At 39.9% G+C, this 20,780-nt stretch overlaps 2 protein-coding genes across 12 annotated transcripts in view; one reads left to right on the top strand and one right to left on the bottom strand.

Moving 5' to 3' along the window:
* The window catches only part of PRICKLE1 (prickle planar cell polarity protein 1), a 61,391-nt gene extending 54,176 nt beyond the window's left edge, over positions 1 to 7,215 (top strand). For all 4 annotated transcript variants that reach the window (XM_021384964.1, XM_021384966.1, XM_021384965.1 and 1 more), the window contains exons 4-8: positions 280 to 417; positions 897 to 1,100; positions 1,656 to 1,842; positions 1,985 to 2,848; positions 4,970 to 7,215. In XM_021384964.1, the coding sequence (XP_021240639.1) occupies positions 280 to 417; positions 897 to 1,100; positions 1,656 to 1,842; positions 1,985 to 2,848; positions 4,970 to 5,829 (2,253 nt within the window). In that variant the 3' untranslated portion in view covers positions 5,830 to 7,215. The remainder of the gene's footprint in view (positions 1 to 279; positions 418 to 896; positions 1,101 to 1,655; positions 1,843 to 1,984; positions 2,849 to 4,969) is intronic.
* Positions 2,369 to 20,780, bottom strand: part of PPHLN1 (periphilin 1) — a 76,697-nt gene continuing 58,285 nt past the window's right edge. For 4 of the 8 annotated variants that reach the window (XM_021384969.1, XM_021384971.1, XM_021384973.1 and 1 more), the window contains exons 10-11: positions 11,951 to 12,065; positions 7,353 to 9,487 (exon numbers count right to left, since the gene is read on the bottom strand). In XM_021384969.1, the coding sequence (XP_021240644.1) occupies positions 9,303 to 9,487; positions 11,951 to 12,065 (300 nt within the window). In that variant the 3' untranslated portion in view covers positions 7,353 to 9,302. Of the gene's footprint in view, positions 2,504 to 7,352; positions 9,488 to 9,529; positions 11,362 to 11,467; positions 12,066 to 20,780 lie in introns of those variants that run through there. The other 4 variants (XM_021384976.1, XM_021384972.1, XM_021384975.1 and 1 more) reach the window with 3 other exon arrangements.

Below are 20,780 nucleotides of genomic sequence, written 5' to 3'. Positions count from 1 at the left end.
TTGGCTTGGCTTATTTAAATCTTATTTCTTGCCTGGACAACTTTTTAGTTCAGCATGTTTGTCTTTTTTTTCCCGTAACTCAAAATGTCTCTCAATACTAAGCTCATATTATGCCATAGTAACTGAATATTAAGGTTGTAAAGAAGACCAGCTAGAGAGCTTTAGCGATGATCGCCAGTATGCCCAATATATTTCTTGCATGTTACAGGCTTCTTTTTTGAGGTATTATTTTTAAAGCTCGGTATCTAAAGTAAAGTTCTCCTGCCTTTTCTTTGGAAGGTGAGATACTGCCAGTCTTTAAGCGAAGAAGAAAAGAAAGAACTGCAGATGTTTAGTTCTCAGCGCAAAAAGGAGGCACTTGGACGAGGCACTATTAAACTCCTCTCCAGGGCAGTGATGCATGCAGCCTGTGAACAGGTAATACTGCTGGAGCCACGAGCCCAGCACTGGGCTCAATAATATATAACGACAGTATCTCAATAGTAAATGTAGTCTTATTTCATCTATGCCCAAGCACACGCAAAAAAAGGATGTTTTTGAAACTGCACATAAATAGAATGAAGGTAGCGCTTACTTAAGCAAAAAACCTTGGATACTAGCAATGAACTGAGTCTTTGACATATTTTCTACTGTTGCTGACTCACACTAAAATAGTATAAAATGAAAAATAGGCATACGTATCAAAATATTATTAGGTATAAAATAAAATTCTATTCACAGGAGTTTCGTTGGTGCTCAGAATTTTTCTAGCCCAAAATTTAGTTGTTTTTTTTTTTCTCTCATCATAATTTCAAAATAAAACCTTCATGTTGGGCGTGGTGTTTTACCTTGGTTTAAATGCCAGAAGCTAGTACTCTGAGATGGGAAACGTGTTCACTTTCTCATTTTGTTCCCAGTGTGGTACAAAAATAAATGGTGGTGAAGTTGCAGTTTTTGCCTCGAGAGCTGGCCCTGGTGTATGCTGGCATCCATCGTGCTTCGTGTGCTTCACGTGTAATGAGCTCCTCGTTGACCTCATCTACTTCTACCAAGATGGAAAAATTCACTGTGGCAGACACCATGCTGAACTACTTAAGCCTCGATGTTCAGCCTGTGACGAGGTAAAATTTACATTTTGCAGTCAGTCCTCCCACCTGTTATCGTTTCGTTAACAATCTGCATCGCTTGCTTGGGCAATTACTAACAGCAGATGCGTTCCCTCAAGCGGTGAGGGCTGTGGTGCATAGTTGTGTTTGAAAGCTGAGGGGCATTTCATTTCTCATTACAATGGCAGTATCAGAAGCAATGGGATGGTATTTAGAAAGCATGTACCTGCTTATATTCAGAATTGAGTCTTGTAGATTGAATTAGAAAAAGAATTTGTACAGATATTCAAAAATATCATCATAATAGCAGCTATTTTGTTGAGTTACTATGTTCTCATTTAATTTTCTGCTTTAAAAAGTAGTTTATTCTCCTTGCTTTGCTGTTTAAGAAAAGATCAAAATGCCACAGTAACGATAGGAAATTGTTGTTTCTATCATGGCACTCGATAGCCAGCTAAATAAAAATAAATTTCCTGTGCTAACTGTGCAAATAGGTTATTTTGTTTGCTCTGAGTCCTAAGGTGAGTTTTTTTCCCACGTTAATAAAAGTTCGTTTTTATCTCTTAAAAGATAATTTTTGCTGATGAGTGTACAGAAGCTGAAGGTCGCCACTGGCACATGAAACACTTCTGTTGCCTGGAGTGTGAAACAATCCTGGGTGGGCAGAGATACATCATGAAGGATGGGCGACCATTCTGCTGTAGCTGTTTTGAATCCCTTTATGCAGAATACTGTGAGACCTGTGGGGAACACATTGGTATGTATGTCCTTTTTAGGTCTTAAACTTACAAACTTAGGGAAAGCTAATTTATGAAGAAAAAAAAAACACATTCCAGAAATATAGGTTCCGTAAGTAGTTTTTGAGAGAACCCAAAGCATTGCTTTTTCTCCCTTTCTAGGTGTTGACCATGCTCAGATGACCTATGATGGACAGCACTGGCACGCTACAGAGACTTGCTTTTCTTGTGCTCAGTGCAAGACCTCTTTGCTTGGCTGCCCTTTCCTTCCAAAGCAAGGGCAGATCTACTGTTCAAAAACCTGCAGCTTGGGCGAGGATGTTCATGCCTCCGATTCTTCTGATTCAGCATTCCAGTCTGCTCGATCGAGAGATTCCAGGAGGAGCATCCGCATGGGAAAAAGCAGCCGCTCGGCTGACCAGTGCCGCCAGTCTCTCCTCCTGTCACCAGCCCTCAATTATAAATTTCCTGGTCTTTCAGGCAACGCTGATGATACGCTTTCTCGTAAGCTGGATGACTTAAGCCTTTCAAGGCCGGAGGCAAGCTTTGTTAATGAAGACTTCTGGAAAGGAAGAGTAGAGCAAGAAATGCCTGAAGACCCTGAAGAATGGGCTGAACACGAAGACTATATGACTCAGCTTCTCCTGAAGTTTGGTGATAAAAGCCTCTTCCAGCAACCTGCTGAAGTAGAAATTAGATCAAGTGAACACTGGATTTCTGATAGCATGGTCAAGAGCAAGTTGGACTTGAAAAAAAATAACCCAAGCCTAGCAAGTAAGAAGTATCAGTCAGACATGTACTGGGCCCAGTCGCAAGATGGCTTGGGTGACTCTGCGTACGGCAGCCATCCAGGCCCTGCCAGCAGCAGAAAAATCCAGGAGCTAGACATGGAACATGGGGCGTCAGGATACAAACATGACCAAACACCGTGGTACGGAGGTTCACTTGAATGTTTGTCTGATCTGAAGCAGCAAGAACAAAGCGTGCGCGACTCGATGGATTCTTTGGCTTTGTCTAACATAACAGGTAATGGGGGGGGGAACTGAATGGTTTTGATGGAGAGGTCAACTCAAGCAAAGATGTTGTAGTATTGTGAAATAAGCTCATATCTGTGATATTTAAAAAGCTTTCACAGCAAGACATATATGTAAAGTAAGCAATAGCTTTTATCAAGCACATATGCTTCCGTAATATTTATTCATGCTATTTAAATTCTATTATTTATTTAAATCCTTTTCTGCTCAAATCCTCTTTTTGCTTATATTGACGATAACATAAACAATGTTAAGCAGAGTCAAACTGGTCTTGAACTCTGCATGTTATATACCAACCACTGCTTCAAGCAGTGCACTTGAAGTACAAGAAGTTGCATTCTTTGCTGGGATAATTTTAAAGGTAATTTGCAAAACACTGTAGATTTCCTGATTTGCTTGTAAAAGTATGTAGAAAATTGGAAATAATGGTAGCCTTCTTAGCCTTAGGAAATGAGGTTTATGAGATTATCTTTCTCCATTGACTAAAGAGCAATTGATAATCTACTTTTGTGAACCTCCTTGTCAAATGTGACTGAAATTAGCCAAAAGGGTGGAAGTCAGATATTCAAGTGCGTCCGTGTTGTGTGCGTCACCCTCCCATTCCTGTTCTACAACAAAAATTACAAAAAACAAGACAAAAACCCAGAACATGAGAATTGGCTCAAAGAGACACGCTGCTTTTCTGCTGTAGCATGAATTATTCTAGCTGCTCATGTAGGCCAGAGCCAGCCATGTGCTGTGTTACCCAAGCAGTTAAGAAGGAAATGATAAGAGGAGCTAGGTTTAGGGGTTAGGAAGGAGGAACCACGGGTACCGCATTTGGGAGTGTTAAAGGGTAGATGAAACTCTCGTTCTGAGGAAGAAGGGTCATTTGACGCAAACCTGAAGTAAACCAGATCAGCTTACTGTTGATGACTTTTTGAGAGCAAGAATCTTTCTGAGAGTGAGCCTAGTTTTCTTGGAACAACAGCTGGAATACTGAATGTAACAATACGCGAAGCAGTGAATATTTTAGCCTTACAAAATGGTAAGCATGGATTCTACGAGAGCTGCTCTGAACGTAACGCCCCTTATTTTATTATGTTGGCCTACGATGCCGGAGGCAGATTGTGATGGTGTTCAGCCTCAGTAGAGGTTGAACCTTCCCACCAATATTCCGTTACATTTGTTGCTGTGTGACAGATGGCAGCAGAGGGGCAGTCTGACACAATGGTGTCTGACATGGAAGTGCATGTGAAGCAAAAGTGTGGCACTGAATTCCTTCATGCTGAAAAAAAATGCACCCACTGCCATCCATCGACACTTAATGTTTATGGAGACCAACCAGTGGATGTGAGCACAGTGAGGTGGTGGGTTGTGCGTTTCTGCAGTGGTGACAGCAACAGTGGGTGACCTCTGTTGGGGCTGATTTTTATGTGCACAGCATGCAGGCTGTTGTTCATTGCTGGCCGAAATGCACAGCTAACGGTGGTGACTGTTGAAGAATAGTGTTACTGTGCTCTTCATGTCTGTTGTAGTTTCCATGGAAATCAATAAGAGGCATTACTTTCAGAGCGATCTACATAGGATAATTTGAAGTAATTCTTTTCTTAGAGGCTTAGCTTCATGTGTGATAGAGCTGTTTAAACATTTTATACTCACTAAACTTCTTTCATTCTCAGTATCCTAGTATTAGCTTGTTCTTATGCATTTCAAGTAAAAACAATACTTACTTATGCGAAGCTTGTTCTTTTGGTAATAGTTCCAAAGAGCAGAATCACAGAGCAGCTGAGGTTGGCGGGGACCTCTGGGTCCATTTGCACCTACTCCTGCTCAGCAGGGACACCCAGAGCAGGGTGCCCAGGCCCATGTCCAGGCGGCTGCTGGAGATCTCCAAGGAGGGGACCCCACAGCCTCTGGGCAGCTTGTGCCACTGCTCCAACACCCACACTGCGCAGCACAGAAGTCTTTCCTCATGATCAGAGGGAACCTCCTGTGTTTTAGCTTGTGCCTGCTGCCTAACACTAATAAAGTCTGCTTTCATGAAATGTTTTTATCAATTCATTGTAATACCTATTTCATTGATATGCCTCTAATAATTCTCTTTTTCCTTCTTTTTCCACTCCCACCACAGGGGCTTCAATGGACGGAGAAGGCAAGCCACGGCCATCTCTGTATTCTTTGCAAACTTTCCAAGAATTGGAGGTAGAGGACTGTGAAAAGATGAGCAACATGGGAACTCTGAATTCTTCAATGCTCCATCGGAGCACAGAGTCCTTGAAGAGTCTGAGCTCAGAGCTGTGCCAGGAAAAAGCATTACCAGAGGAAAAGCCAGCACATATGCCTGTACTGAGAAGATCTAAATCCCAGTCTAGACCGCAGCAAGTAAAGTTTTCAGATGACGTTATTGATAATGGAAGTTATGAGAATGTTGAAATCCGACAACCTCCAATGAGTGAAAGGACTCGGAGGCGTGTTTATCATTTTGAAGAACGTGGAAATCGACCTTCTCATCATCGCAGAAGAAGCAGGAAATCTCGTTCAGATAATGCACTTAATTTGGTCACAGAAAGAAGATGCTCTCCAAAAGAGAGGTTTCGTTATTACTCACCTCAGGATCATGAAAAATTTATTCAAAATAAAAGCTCACGTGAGTTTCGGGCCTATATTCAAAATGCGGAGCTGTATGGACAGTATGCCCATACTAGTTCCGATTATGCACTGAGGAATCAGGCGGTTGATAAATTTTTTGGATTATATGGTGAGGAAGACGACTCCTGGTGCTCAACTTCATCCTCATCGTCAGATTCTGAAGAGGAAGGGTATTTCCTAGGACAGCCAATTCCACAGCCACGATCACTGAGATACCCGTACTACACAGATGACCTTTCTGGTACAACTAATGCGTTATCTAGTTCTCAGTTTGGACAAAGGACAACCAAATCAAAGAAGAAGAAGAGGGGACACAAAGGGAAAAACTGCATAATTTCTTAGCTTGTTTTAACAGTTGGGAAGACCAGTCAACTCTAGCTACAGTTTGAACCACATCTTTTTATATTAATAATTGTACTTAGGCAAGTTGCTAAGGTTCTTAATGCTTTGCCAGTTTACCTGATAACCTGTTCAGAGTTTACATTGTGAAAGCAACATTCAGATATGTCACTATGCCCAACGACAATCTGTTCAGATTTCCCTAGGTTTACGTACTAGGTTTCAGCTGTCAAGATATTATTACAGTGTTCTTGATACAGACTTTTTGTAGACATTTATTTTATGCTCTCTATTCACCTACGTTCAATTACCTGAGAGAGAGCATTCAATGAAGATCAGTAAATAAAACTCAGTCCTGTAGCTATACGTACCCACACAGGGTGATAGTCCGCTTCTCCCCATCCAAAAGATGGCTTTAGACAGTGCTCTCTCCTCATTGATAAAACTCATTCTTCCTCCTTGATGTTTCCCTACAAAAACTGGAACTTTTTTTTACTTAGGAAAAAGCTGCTTTTCCATAGAATCCACTATTGAGGCGTTAAAAATCAGATTGTGGGAGCTGAAATGCTTGAGGCCTTGATACATCCTAAAGCAGCAGTAAATGGTTTACACGTTTAACTTCCACGGTTTTCCTTCCAGTTTTTTGTTGTTTTTTAAAATAACTCCATCCTGTGTAAGTTTTTTTTGTGCCTGTTAAAAGGAAGATGTTAACTCAGCTGTTGAATCGGACTTGACTGCCAACGAGCAATGATGGCTTTCATGTCATTTCCTCCACAACACAGCACTGAAAGAGAAAGGTACAAATGGCGGAATCCTTTGCTCAGGCATGTAACCCCATTTAAGTCAATGAATCTACTTACATAACAAACAGTTTCATAAGGGCTTAAAGGATTAGGCTCCAAAATTGTGTCTTTTCAAATATATTATCCAGGTTTTAAAATGTATTAGTTGCAATTCTAAATCAAAAAAATTGCTATTTATAACGTAGTATTTCATAGGCTTAAATGTATTCATAATTTAACAGTGCAAATACTAATGTACATATTGTACAGTTAAGATTTTTAAAAGCTGAATATTTTTATATCCCTGAATTTGAAGAAGTTTGTAACGATATCAAACTAGATTTGTTAGGGGTTTAACAGCAGCATTATGGATGAAATAGTGCTTGTATTTTAGTCAGGGAGTTTAAAAATATTGAAAAATGTTTAGTGCAAAACAGCTTAATTTTGTCTACTAGGTATTAAAAGCTCTGTATGCATGGTGGGGCTATGTAAATACTCTGCAAACTATGGCCCTCTTAATCTTGCAAGTGTTATTTATGGGTCAAGCAAAATGTAAACTATATATATGTAAAAACCACACAAGCCTGGAATATATCAGTACAACAAATACGCAACTCCTGTGGATGTGGATTTTTTTTCTTATTGTTCCCTGTTTTCTCAAAAATCATCTCCGTGTTTGCCTACATCAAGGGAGAGAGATGTGGGGTCATCCTAGAAGGCAAGTTGGTAAAGTAGTTGCCTTGAACTCACGTTCAAGTTAAAATAAGCTTCTCTCAATGTTTTAAGCATAAAGCAGGAATTTGTTACTTAATACTGACGACTGCCCATTGGAATAGTCAACGCTAAAACAGCAGGCTTTCTGACCACCTGACCATAGGTAATTAATGAGGACACAGGTGCTTCTTACATGAACAAAACTGGCACATTGAAGTAAGTCATTTCTAAGGATATTAAAAGTTTTGAAATAAAAGCAGCTAGAAATAAGGGATGGAATGGACACATGACTATTGCTCACACCCAACAAACTGAAGTTACTGTTACAGCTGAGTCAAAATAGCTGTTACTTGCTTATATTTTTCAGGCTAAAATAAGCAGAAGATCCTTTATTCCCAGAGGTGCTGTTCACCATATAAGTCACTTTTCCAGTACAAACAAGTCTTGTGAAGATGAAAGATGATCAAAGTAATATCATGCTACACTACAGGAGCCAATGGGCGGCTTGTGGGATGCTTCCAGCTGGCACACTGCCCCAGTGGTTTAGGCAGCATTTGCTTTCCTAGCAGCTAAATGGCTGTTGTGCTTGAGGACATTACAACAGCCAGCCTGCTAAGGACTTCCAGGACTTCAGGAGCAATACTGACTTGTTAGCGCTTTCCCCCAGCTACTCAAACAGGGACTGGGGTTTTCCATTTGTAACTGCGTTTGCGAAGATAGGTTATCAGGATCCTCTGGAACAACATGCCCCGCTGCTACTGCTGGGCCCATTTTGGAGTGAGTGCTTCATGCAGGTACATCCCCAGCAGCACTTGTTCTGTCTTACTCCATCTTCGGAGGTGCAGCACATACTCTCCTGCAGCACAAAGCTTTATGGAGTACCAAATGATTGCGTGAGATCACTTCCTCCTTTAACCAATGCAACTATTCAACACAAATATCCAGTATCATTTATAAGCTGTCTTCAGAGAGCTCGCTTCCATAGCACCTCCCTCTAAAGCTCCAAATAAATGAGTTGAAAGATGACTCTCTTTCCCATATCATTATTAAAATAAAACAACAACAAACCAAAGGAAAAAAAAAAGTAGCCATTCTTGCCAGCCCAAGGCAAGAGCTGTGAACTCTCTTCCCTCAGGATGATACTCAGTGAAGGCAGGTACAGCTGCACAGCACGATGCCCAGGGAAGCAGTGCTCTGGCTGAGCAGCTTCCTCAGGGCTAGGTTAGGTACCTCTGCTTTGAGGCACATTGCAATCCCCTACCTGCGCTAGGCTGCAGGGCCACAAGCAATTAAGACCATCAGAAACATTTAAAAAGTAGTGTGTTGCTGAGGAATGGATCACTGAGGGATACTTCCACCAGGGGAAGAATAACAGGTGCCTGTAACCACACTTAACGAAACAGGCAGCTTTTTGTACTACTATCCAATTCAGATATTATATGTTAAGTTTTAAGATGCCTGTAAGACCGTTCTGCTTCTCTACAGCTTGATATAAAAGATTTCTACGTCATTTTTGAACAATTTATTTTGAGAAATGTTTGTAATCCATTCTTCCATTTCTGTATGAAGGAAACGATTTGGGCTATAATGTCTGCTTCCTGCACTAGACACAGGTACAGAATGTACACCTTTGGTTTCCCATTATTAGAAGGGGTACCTATATTGCGACTGGAGCTCATACCTTCATGACAGTGAGCAATGTTTGAGCCATACGTTATCCTCACCCTCCAAAAGAGGAAATCCTCCACAGAAACACAGTCACAAGGAAGCAGTTCCTCTGATACGCTGCATATCTGTAGTGGTTATATTGCTGACTTTCACCCTAACTGCTCCACTTGTCACTCAAGGCTGCCAGCTCACCCCCACTGAGATGACAGACCCGTTTAGGTTCACTGCAGCCCCAGCAGCTAGCACTGAATTTCCACACTTGTTTCCTTCCGCTTCCTCTTACCCTTTCATTCTTTTAAGGGCATCTGCACATTAATGAGTCCTAGAAGTCTGTTGTGTTTCCAGGAGCTCCTGAAGTGACAAAGAACAATTCCTCCTGCACAGCATCTGGTTCCTTCTATCAACGCTTTTCCTGCCCCTTTCTAGCAGTCCCCTTGAGGTTCCATGTGAGACCAAGGACAGCTTCTTACACTGACACAAAATCAAATCCCTTGTTCCTACAGGAAGCAAGAATAAGAAAACGTATTTCTTGCTCAAGCTAAGTGGCATAACATTTTACTTACATCAACATCAACATGAAGCATACATCACAAAAGGTTACGCATGAACATTCAACATCATGACAAGCATTAAACAGGGAAAAAACAGTTGCCAATCACTTTCATAGAAACAGCATTTATTAAAAAAATAAAAATAAAATCAAGTGTCTCCTTAGATTATCAGTAAAAATAAATCAATTAAAAAAAAAAAAAAAAGCTAAGGACAACCTAGAAAGATCTTGCTGACCTATTAGCTAACAGCAAAAACACAACAGTGTTGTAAGCTCTATAGAAAAGCACTTGAAAACTCACATACTTTTAGAAGCCTGAATAAATTTCACTATGAGAACAAAAGAGACTCCTAACACAATGTACAATAATAATGGTCAAAATATATATTAAGCATGAATTCACTACTTTCTTCTGTAGCGTGTCTAACCCAGAGTAGAAGCTCAGATCTGCCACCTGAAGACCATCTGGTCCATAGTGAGCCCTGTTAGCTACATTTCTGTCTCAGAACGTGGCCTGTGTTTGCAGGACTGATCCTGACCAGCCAGGCTGTTGCCAGAAGGGCTGGGTCAGGTCTGGCTGCTGTGCCACAACAGGTCACCTTTCTTCCTCGTCTCCCACCCCAAATCAGCATCCAGTACGATCAGCAAGCTTCTCCCACTCACCCAGCAGCCCAGACAGCACAGCTGCCAACAAGGTAGGTTGCAGACTGTCTCCTTTGAGCAATGGGAACTCTTCAAAAACCCAGTAAAAGCCATCTGCAAAACCACGCCCTTCTGACATTAAAACTAATCAGGTATCTCAGGAATCCGATGTCATATATATCTAATGAACCATATCAAGGTTTGTCTGTGTAAGATGCTGTGATATAGTATCTTATATGTGCAAAACTGCTGCCATTTTATTTACTTTTCTGCAAACCATTTGGCAGAAATCTGAGAAGCTACTTAGTAAGGGTCTGAATTTATTGACATTTTCATTTAATACTGTGCATTTTGAAATGGTGAACTTCAGTGGTTAGCCCTTCTACTGAATTCCATGTTTCTAAATACTTGCCTAAAAAATAGTCGTGTTTACTTTTTCTCGACTATGTCTCAAATTCTCCCTTTTTCTAAAACGTGAAAAACAATATCACCCCATACGTACACAACCCAATAGTCAGGATACCTACACCGCCAATGATTCCTACATTACGTTTCACCTCTGCAAAGCAATCGCATAGCACTGCCAGTCTCTTGACTCTACTCAACCATTTTTCCCAGCTACAAGTCACTCTCTATCAGGTGAAAAATGGCTCCAGACACCACACTACTACAGAACCACTTAGGTTTGAAAAGATGAATTTGGGGCCTACTTAGGGTTTAACTTCACATTGTACCTGATCTGAAGCAATTTGGAGTTACTAGAGAGATGGTCCAGACCTCACCTTGGCACCCCAAATTCCTATGCCTTCTTGACTTTGGAAGATTTACATGGCCTCCTAATTGTTAAAGCTGATGCACAAAAAATGGTGAGGTATAAGGGAGAAGAGGTAGGGAGGGTAAAAGCAGAGACCTTTCCTCAGTGTCTGCCTGTGGTAACACTCGGTATAGTTCAAAAATATATATGTATAAAAATAATGAAAAAAAAGAAAACAGTTGCAAACAGTAACAAAAATTGGAATTCATTCTACATAATACTGCTTACTAGTAATGACGTACAGCGTGGTAAACACCAAAATATAAAAAGCATTTGCAGAAGTAGAGTAGATTTTAACATCAAGCAGGCAGAGTTCCTCTGGCGAAGACCAGACATAAACCCTGGTGTAATTTTACAGAATGAATCTGAAATTCAAAATTAAACTATAATAAATAAATTAAATCATAGCTGTGAGCAACTTTACAAGCCTTCCTTTCCTATAGTAGATATGAACATAGGACATATTTCTGCTTAAGCTGAGGAATGAAGAACTTTCTTATTTTAATAAAAAACGTGGTTTATGGTTACACTTACAAACATCAAAACGTAAGTGCACAAACATAAGACTGAACACGTTTTCCCAGGTAACTGTGTAAAGGTTTCAAAAATAGCTTGTCACTTTACAGAATTTTTGAAGAAAAAACATCTTTTTCAAAGGAATATATGTCAACAAGTACAGGTAGAAAGAATACAACCAAACTGTGGAGACCACAAAGAACAATGTACAGCCACCTGAGCTATGAAGTAGCACAGGCCTCGGGTTCAAATCTTCAACACAAACTCCTCCTTCCCCACAGAAACAGATGTATGCATTACAGCACACATACTGGATGCAGAGTTCTAAAAGTGTGTTTTTGTCTTAGTACGAGCCATCTTTGAAGGATTCTGATATATCTTGGTTGGCAGCATCGTACTGAGCAATGAAATGTTTGAGTTCTTCAATGCATCGCTCACCTATTTCATGCAAATTCTGCCTCAGAGCAAACTGAATGGACTTCTCTAATGATGGATCTTTATCAATCAGCATCTTCACCACCATGCCAAAGGTTTCACAGTCTTGTCTGTATACCTAGAAAAAACACATTTTAGAAAACAATTAAATATTAGACTGTCTACATTAGCACATCAGCAGCCCTCTAAGTTAGGAGCTGAAGTTTTAAGTTTTAGGCAGCAAAGCCAAAACCACACAAAAAGCATTTAATTTAATGAGTTTCAGTTGTAAGAAAGATTTGCCTTCTCCTCTCTTCTGACTGGCTATAATAAAAACGTACCTAGTACTGAACTACTTGAATACAAGAAATAACTCTTATTGGAAGAAATGCCAAAAAAAGAGAGCAAGTTCCTCTTGCAGCACTATTTAATAAATAATGGCAGAATAAAGTGCAAATGCTAAACCAGATTTTGTAAAATGATACGCAAAAAAACTGCCCAGGGAGGTGGTTGAGTCACCGTCCCTGGAGATGTTCAAGAAACGTTTAGATATAGCGTTGGGAGACATGGTTTAGTGGGGTTGTTGGTGGTAGGTGGATGGTTGGACTAGGTGATCTTGTAGGTCTTTTCCAACCTAGCTAATTCTATGATTCTATGATTCTAAATGAATGTAACTGTTAAGCAAATTGAACCAGCATTCTCAATCTTTACACAACACTAACTTAGCTCTCAATCTTTCATAGTATTTTAAATACAAATCACATTTAAATATTTTCACCAAATTATGTTGATTGGATCTCCTTTTCTCATAGAAGTCCTTGACAAGCGTAACTTGTAAGTAGTTTGACTGCATGGGTGATTCAACCACTAAGGGTAAAAGAAATCTTAGCAGTAGTCCATCTTTTTTCAAATTCCAGATGAGGTTGGTAATCTAACCACCACCAAAAGAGGAACATAGCAGAGCCTTCCCCCTACTAGAAGCAGTTCATTTTCACACGGTCCTATTTTCTTTAACAAGTTTTCTTTCAGAAAATAGAATGAATTTTAGAAGAAAGGTAAAGCAGTTGTATATCTCCACATTTTTTAGGAGGAATAAAAATTTTCATATTTCTCAAAGTAGGATTATCTTTTAATACTGTGCTAGAATTTGATTTTTGTAAAGATATATGACCTTTTACTCTCACGATTATCTGTATTTTGGACACAGATGATACTACTGAATATAAAGGATTGCCTGTATTTAAAAAAATGGGGGGGGGGGGGGGGGGGGGGGAGGAAGAAAAAAGGAAAAGAGGGAGAAGAGAGAGAACAAACAAACAGAACAGAACCCTCCTACCAATGCCACACCACTTTTTTCTATTTATTATTGTCAGAAACACGATGATTTTATACAATATCCTTATTAAAGACTTGTCAAATGCTTGATGATATATTCTATGATTCTGTACTAGTTTAAAACCAGATCTGTTTTTCAAACAGTGGTTAGGAAATGAAAGAAAATCTTTTGAGAGGAACTCATTTTCAAGAGAGATTATTTAGTCAAAAACAGCAGTGCAGTCCAAAACAGATTGGTGCAAAACATCTCAAATGTGGAAACAGCACACACGTGGCACTTTTTCAGAGATCGGGTTTGTTTCCTGCTTTATATGTTTAGTTGTCTGGTAGCAAAATATCAGTAAGAAACAGATTCTCACAGAGCTCATTTTCCACAGCAAGTGAAATAGGGTACTTGCTAAGAGAAATTCAAAACAGAGCAAATGTTAGCTCCTTTTTTTCTGACTCTTTCCAAGGAAAAAGCTCAGGAAGAATTGCTGTGTCTGATTAGCCACATGACAGACAGATGGTATTTCATTTTGGAAAACGCATGCCTTTCAAGTGCTTGCAGCAGGCTTCCTATCACCTTCACAGAATGATTTTTGAACTTTTTCTTTTTTTAACCCCAGAGCCATTACATTTGAGGGAAAATGGTTCAAAAGGTTTGCGGCTTTTTTTCTTATTGCACGCCTGTTTATCCTGCTTTATCACCTTTCAAGTGTTCAGACCAAGGATGTGTGAATGATCTTCCACAGGTAATCTGCCCTGATAACCAACAGCCCTCACAGCCTGCAGAGCAACACCGACACCAGTGAGATGCCAGCAGGAATGGAGAACACAGGCACGCTGCCCCACCTCTTACGCCGTAAGGTACCCCGAAGCACGGCCAATGTAAGTGCTCTCTACTGTTAGCTGGCCTTCAGATGAGTGGCACATAGCACTCTTTGATATTTCTCTCTCACAGCCCAGATGAAATTCTTTGAACCTCAGCATATAAAGATTTGCTCAGGCTGTGCACGTTTTTCTTCTAAAGATTCACAAGAGAAGCCTGGAAGGAGAATCAAGTGGGCCACCGTCGCTGCCGAGTCCGGAGTCAGAGAACACACTTTGCTGACACAACGATGTGGAAACGAACGCCTTTCTACATGAGATGAATGTTTGCAGTATTTTGTGACAAAAGACTTTAAAAAATGGAATACCTGACATAGAGGAAGAGGGCAGAAGGTGGGGCAGGAAGGCATTTCTAGCAACAGAAAACAAAGGAAACAGCTCAGCTCCTGTAACAACAATTGAGTAATTTTCCCTCAACAAGCTTTCGAGCCTTGTTGCTAATTCTGATGCTCCCAATGCAATCTGCCTCCTCCTCAACTCTGCTAATAAGCCTATTTATATAGCTGCAACAAAAATTGCATCACCGAAATGATCCTTTTTAAAATTACTTCCCTCCAATTAACATGATTCAGTGATTCAATTCTAAAACCAGATGCATCAGCACGAGTGAAGGAACTGCGAACCACAGTTGCGAAGTGGAAATAACTTCATAAACTAGATTGTATCTGAAACCGGTGCATGAAAACCAACTCTCAGAGGGAAGTTACTGTGCTTTGCAGAAGGGAACTGAGACTATCATTTACAAGCATATCAATTACAGGAGAATATGAACTACAGCTTAATGGTCCAATGAACTATTTTTAAAAACTATGGAAGTATTTAAAGCTATTGAGAAAGAAGATGGTAGCCTTGCATATTAATATCCATCTTCTCTACAGAAGAGAAGGCTAGTACTGGGAAATAAGCAGAGAAATGTTGCTTGAGAAAAAAAGAAAACTGCAGAAAACACTCCAAAAAAAAAGCCCTGTTAGAGAAGAATATTGGAAGAACTTGCAACCCAACAAGGTTTCAAAATATCCCTGTCTTTAAAATTCCAGCTGATAGTGATTTTAGATCAGACCACAGAACATTTGTCTGTAAGCATCTGGAGCTAAAACCTGAAAATGATTCCATGTGTGGGGAATGAAGAAATAGTGCTTTTACACTGAAAAACAAAAATGGAATGGTACCAACAACGTGGCCATTCTGTCTGATATATGCGTCAAGTAATCCTGAAAACAGCTAAAGCCATGGGATGATCATTTACCGAGGCCACAGCATACTTCTACACTCTGACCTAAGCTATAGCACCAGCATAATGGGAAGAACGTGTATCACTGTAGCAAGCAGATGAAGGAGGAGTTGAAACAGGTGTTCTATTCCTAAATTTGTATTTCTTTATATATGTCTGTCATATATACCTGCATTCTCTCTACATACGATTTACCTATGAAGGAAAAGCTGCATTCAAATTATCTCTGAAAAGCTTTCCAAGGTCAGCAAAACCTAGCATCCATGAGCTCAGAGGATCACAAAGATGCTTACCTTATATTATTCACATGATATTTTAACTTCTTTTCACTCACTCCAACCTGATAATTGCCTAGAAGCTCTGGCTGAGCTCAGCCCTTCACTGTGCTAGTCTTAGGCTTTGCCAAAATGCAAATCTCAAAGTGTGATGCACCTACAGCATGTTAGTGAACATTTCTTCCTATATCTGAGAAATCTACACCAAAAGTTGCACCGCTAGAACTGTTCCAATATAGCTAAGGGCCTGAGCAGACATTTCCTTCCAGATCCAGCTAGAACAATAAAGACGTTAGTCCCCTGGGTACCTTCTCTGCCCACCAGCTGAAAGTGACCAAGCCCTACAGCTCTCCAGAGTTAACCTCAAAGCATCATCAAAAATGACTTAAATAACAATTTTTGACACTGACATGAAAGAGGTGAAAGATGCTGCCGATTCTCTTCCTCCACCTCAGGGACATTAACCTCTGATGGTGAAGAAGAGAGGCAAAAGCAACCACCTAGAGACTACTCATTTATTATATTCTGATGTCCCTGCTACAGTGATCATCTAATGACAGTCTTGGCTTAAATCAGATGACGCTTGTGGAATGGCTCAGCTGATGTATGAGCACCAGCTCACACCATCCTCTAAATACCATCACCAAAACTTGGTGGTAACTTCAAATTCTGGGTGTGGGTGAAATTATACCTAGCTAGGGAACGCCTTGATGTCATGCCTACTACTCACTGACAGACTGCATCATTTCTTTCCGTGCCTAGCACAGTACTAAGTACTTCTCCAAAATTATTCTGGAGCTGCCCAAGCATTTTGCACAACAGAGCTGTTGGACAACATAAATGAACAGTAATGAAAACAGAAATCAGAATTTCAGACTTCTTCCCTTGTAGGAGACTACAGTCTGCAGGACAGTCAGATACTTGGTCTCAAAGTCTTGCATACCTGACCAAAAAGCTTAATTTCAACAATACGAGTAGACATAGTAATCAAAGGGGCTGTGATCAGGAAAACCAGGGAGGTTAACATGGAGATAATCACAAGCCTTATTTCACCCTATGGCGGTTTTCCCAGCTTAGCTCTGCATCCTGACCCTCAAAGCTCAGTTCAGCACAGGCAAAGGTGAGTTAGGGCTGGGGCTCAGAAACCACGTTAAACAGCCTGCAACCCTTAGATACTAACTCACCCTTGAGAAGACCCAACATGCTCAGCAATCACAATCTAGTGTCTGTGATTCATGCAAGTAATCACTTTATATATATTATCTTTCAGAAGACAGAAACTGCTCCGTTACTAAGGGCACAATTCCCACAGGTATCAAATGCCCCATGCAAAGAGAGAAGCAACATGCTCTCTGATAGTTATTTGATTTCTGACAAAGGCAGTGCTTGAACTTGCAGAGCACAAGGTTGAAAGCCATACCACATTCCCTCCAGATATCCCATTAATGAAAGAGCAAACTGCCTGAAATCTCTCTCCCTTCAATGAAGCCCCAGGGCTCCTCTGCAGCAGAAGGAGGTAACAGCCTTTGTTCCCCCAGCTGAACCACGATAGCTAGGTTGGTATAGCCCTCTGGTGGTATCAGTCAGCTTTTTATTTCCCCTCCTCAGCAGACCTAAAATAAACCCAACAAAGCACTCTTCTGTTAACACAGCCACACCTCTGCCAGGTTTTTCCCAGCACGAGCAGACTGACTGTGAGCTACGCGAAAAGATTTTGTAATGTAGACCTAGCTCTGAACTGATTGCAAATGTAATAAAATTTTACATTGTAATTGTGCATGTAAGTACTAGCAAATTGGGAAGTTGGTGAACATTCAATGACTTCAATATCACTGGTAACAAAGAATTTTCCTCGCCACAGACTTTCGAAAGGAATTATTACCTCTCCCCGAATGACTCTTTTTTAATTTACACGCTACGTTAGATTTTTCTCAACCATGCAAATTAGACTAAATCTACTCTCCTCAAGAACAATAAGTTAATGCTCTACTGAAAGAATACAGTGAAATGTTCATTACTGGAGTGGCGATGTAATTGTACTCGTGTGTTTATGAGCACAATATATAAACGTATTGCTCCACAGTGCAAAGAATGCTCTGAACTGTCATTAAACCATTGCAAACAATTCTCATGATCAAGACGTTTAAAATTGGTTTTCGAGCAAAATGAACTGTTTTTCATGGTTACAAAAAGCTAAATTAATGTACAACAAATTTAATATTTAGCAACAATGTAGGGATACAGTTTCTACTTATATCAACGTCTGTTCTGTTCCTTTCTTTAATATGCACCAATAATTTTGCCTTGAATCCACGCAATAAGTTTTGCACCCATTAATCAATGTGCTGTTTAAAGGCCGATTAGATATTCATTGAAATGCAAATTGAGGGAAACAAGTTATTTAATGTACGATATAATAATGAACAATTTCATGTTAATTTGCTACTTATTGGAGATATTGAAAACATTCAAGTTATTTGCACATAAATGCAATTCTGCCTCCCTTCTCATTGAAAGTTTCTAATGCCTTCTTTAATAGATTTCATCAGCTTTCAGAAATGTTAAAACATTTTTTGGCATTTAAATACCTGACTGAAAAGTCTGCTGGAAGTCCCTCGTGCGAGATAAATGCCAATACAGCCATCATTTTAGAAGCCTGAATTCTGACTCTGACTCAGCTTTGACCAAAACCACACCGCTGCCAGGCTTCCCGCTCCACTTCAAAGCAGAAATCCATCACAAAGTGATGAAAAACATCCTATAAAATTGTCTGCTGTGTGTGTCTATGTCTACAGCAACAATCTGCCTGCTGAGCTTACACGCATTTTCAGCCTGAAAGCCCTGAACAGCTGGCTTGGGCCCTAAGATCCAGCTCCGGTCTTCTCCGTTCACTAGGAAGAAAAGATGCAGACCAGATGATTGACTTCAGTGAAACCATCACTCCCAGTTTAAGCTCAAGACATCATCTGGACACTCCCTTGCTTCAAAGCACGCCCTGGTGATACCTCTGCAATGACATTGAAGCTACAGGGCTTGCGCAGGGTGGAGCCCACTGCAAGAGGTGTGTGACTGGCTCCAGCGGGGAGCAGCTGAAGGAGCACGATGGAACGTACCATTTTTGTATGACACATGAGTAGAGCCAAAGCATAAAAAGCAATTATAAAGGCAAGCCCTCACCAACTGTAGCAAGTGTTTGCAGCTAGAGGCCCACAACAAGGACAAATCTGTAGATCTGGGCTACACAGGTCTGAGCAACCCTAGCAAAAGTTACATGTGTTGAGATCATTTAGAAACCAGTTCATATGAACTATGGAACTGTCTCAACTCAATTTTAAGTAGAAGTGAACAGGGAAAGCATATCACCACATATGGAATATCCAGCACACTACACGATTAAATTTAAACTGCCATGACTTGTATTTCTTGGCCATAAAATCAATATCTTGGAAAGTTCAGCAACAGAAATTTAGTTATGAAAGCTTACATTTTTCTAAATACTTCTCCACTGCTCTAAAATTATTACAAATGAGTTCAATAAGGAGCAAAAAGCGCACTTAAAATATATTGCTGAGAAATCCACATACATACTTTAATAATTTTTAATGCTACAGTGGAGGATTTTAAGTGAATGTTTAAATGAACAAGAATTGATCTATAACGAAAGTGTGCATAGCGATACACTTCATTTAGTGTTACATTTTGGCAATAGCAAGTGCATTATTACTTCTTCCAGAAATGTCTTGGTCAGTCAAGCAAAAGCAGCTCCCATGTGGGAGAGCAAGGACTATTATGTTACATGGTTTTACTGGAGATAATTCTTTACTAAACCAATCAGACCACATAATAACAGCATTCTAACACCAACTACAGGCCCTTGGAGACCAGTTTGTGTGTGGCCTAGATTTCATTGGCTTCTTTACAACAGATGTGTTGGATGAGGGTACTGTTACTTCATATATTAACTTGTGTGTTCCGTAGGTAAAAGAGCTGTGTTAAAATTCTGCCTCTCGCATATTCTTCTCAGAAAGCGCGTGCCTTCTGCAAGCAGATTATAAATCCAAATTCAAATAGACCATAGTAGCTACAATTCATCACTGTCTACACTACTCTGGAAGTACCGATTATCTCTTAAAGACCTAGCAACGATACCTTTCCAGCTCACATGTAAGAATATCCAGATACACGTTTCAGAACCATCAGCTACAGAAAACTGCACAAGTAAGTCCAAAACGTGTCTCAGAGTAGCAATTTATGCAGCTATTAATTTTCTTTTGTTCTACAATGGTCTAAAAGTCTAGAAATTGCACTTTCATGGGACCATATGTTAAATAAAATCCTAAAATCTCTTCTCTCTGATGGATGCTAAAAGAAAAAAAAATAAGTCACGTGACTTAAAATGCATGAGTTCAGGATTAAGCAGGAAATAATCAGCTTTATGCCAAAGGAAGGACCTCGCCCTGCAACTTTTTATTTATAAAGTACGGAATTGATGGAAGCCATTTCCTAAATTTGCTTCACGGTAAACTTATTGCTCTATCCAAAACAGGAAGGGTGAAGTTTATCTGCAGAAGATTGTTTGTCTATGTTAATTCTCTCATTCTAATTTCTTTAATAGCTTTCAGTTATGTCCGCTGATCATAAAAGAAAGCGATATTCATTTAAGCTTCAACAGAATGGGCTACGTATTAATGGCAATAATGACATGAGAAACCACTCATCATAAAGCACATAACCATTTTTACAGGGAAAGTACAGAAGTTTGAAATCCACATGTATGTACTGTGTTGCAGCCAAAATCAGCAGCAGCGCATGAGACTTTAGCCAAAAGTGACTCGAGTTTTTCCTCAAGAATACTCTTCATGTTTTCAATTTCAACAAATATCCTCAGCTGGAAATATTCTCAGATGCAACATTCAGCATTAAAAAGGCTTATTTTTGTCAATGGGAAAGAGAGAATTTTATCCTGGAGTGTGGATCACCTGTATTTACTTCACTAACACAATGTAAGTGAATGGTAAGAAAAGAAAAAAAATATACCTTCCCTTTCCAGTTAAGGACAACTAGTAGATCAGTTGCATGGTTAACTGGCAACTGCACTGTTACTGACAACTCAAAGCTAATGGAACAGTGAGTTTAAACCAGC

This window comes from Numida meleagris, chromosome 1 (genome assembly GCF_002078875.1).
Source record: "Numida meleagris isolate 19003 breed g44 Domestic line chromosome 1, NumMel1.0, whole genome shotgun sequence".
Lineage (NCBI taxonomy): Eukaryota > Metazoa > Chordata > Aves > Galliformes > Numididae > Numida > Numida meleagris.
This window is presented reverse-complemented; position numbering and strand designations above follow the sequence as displayed.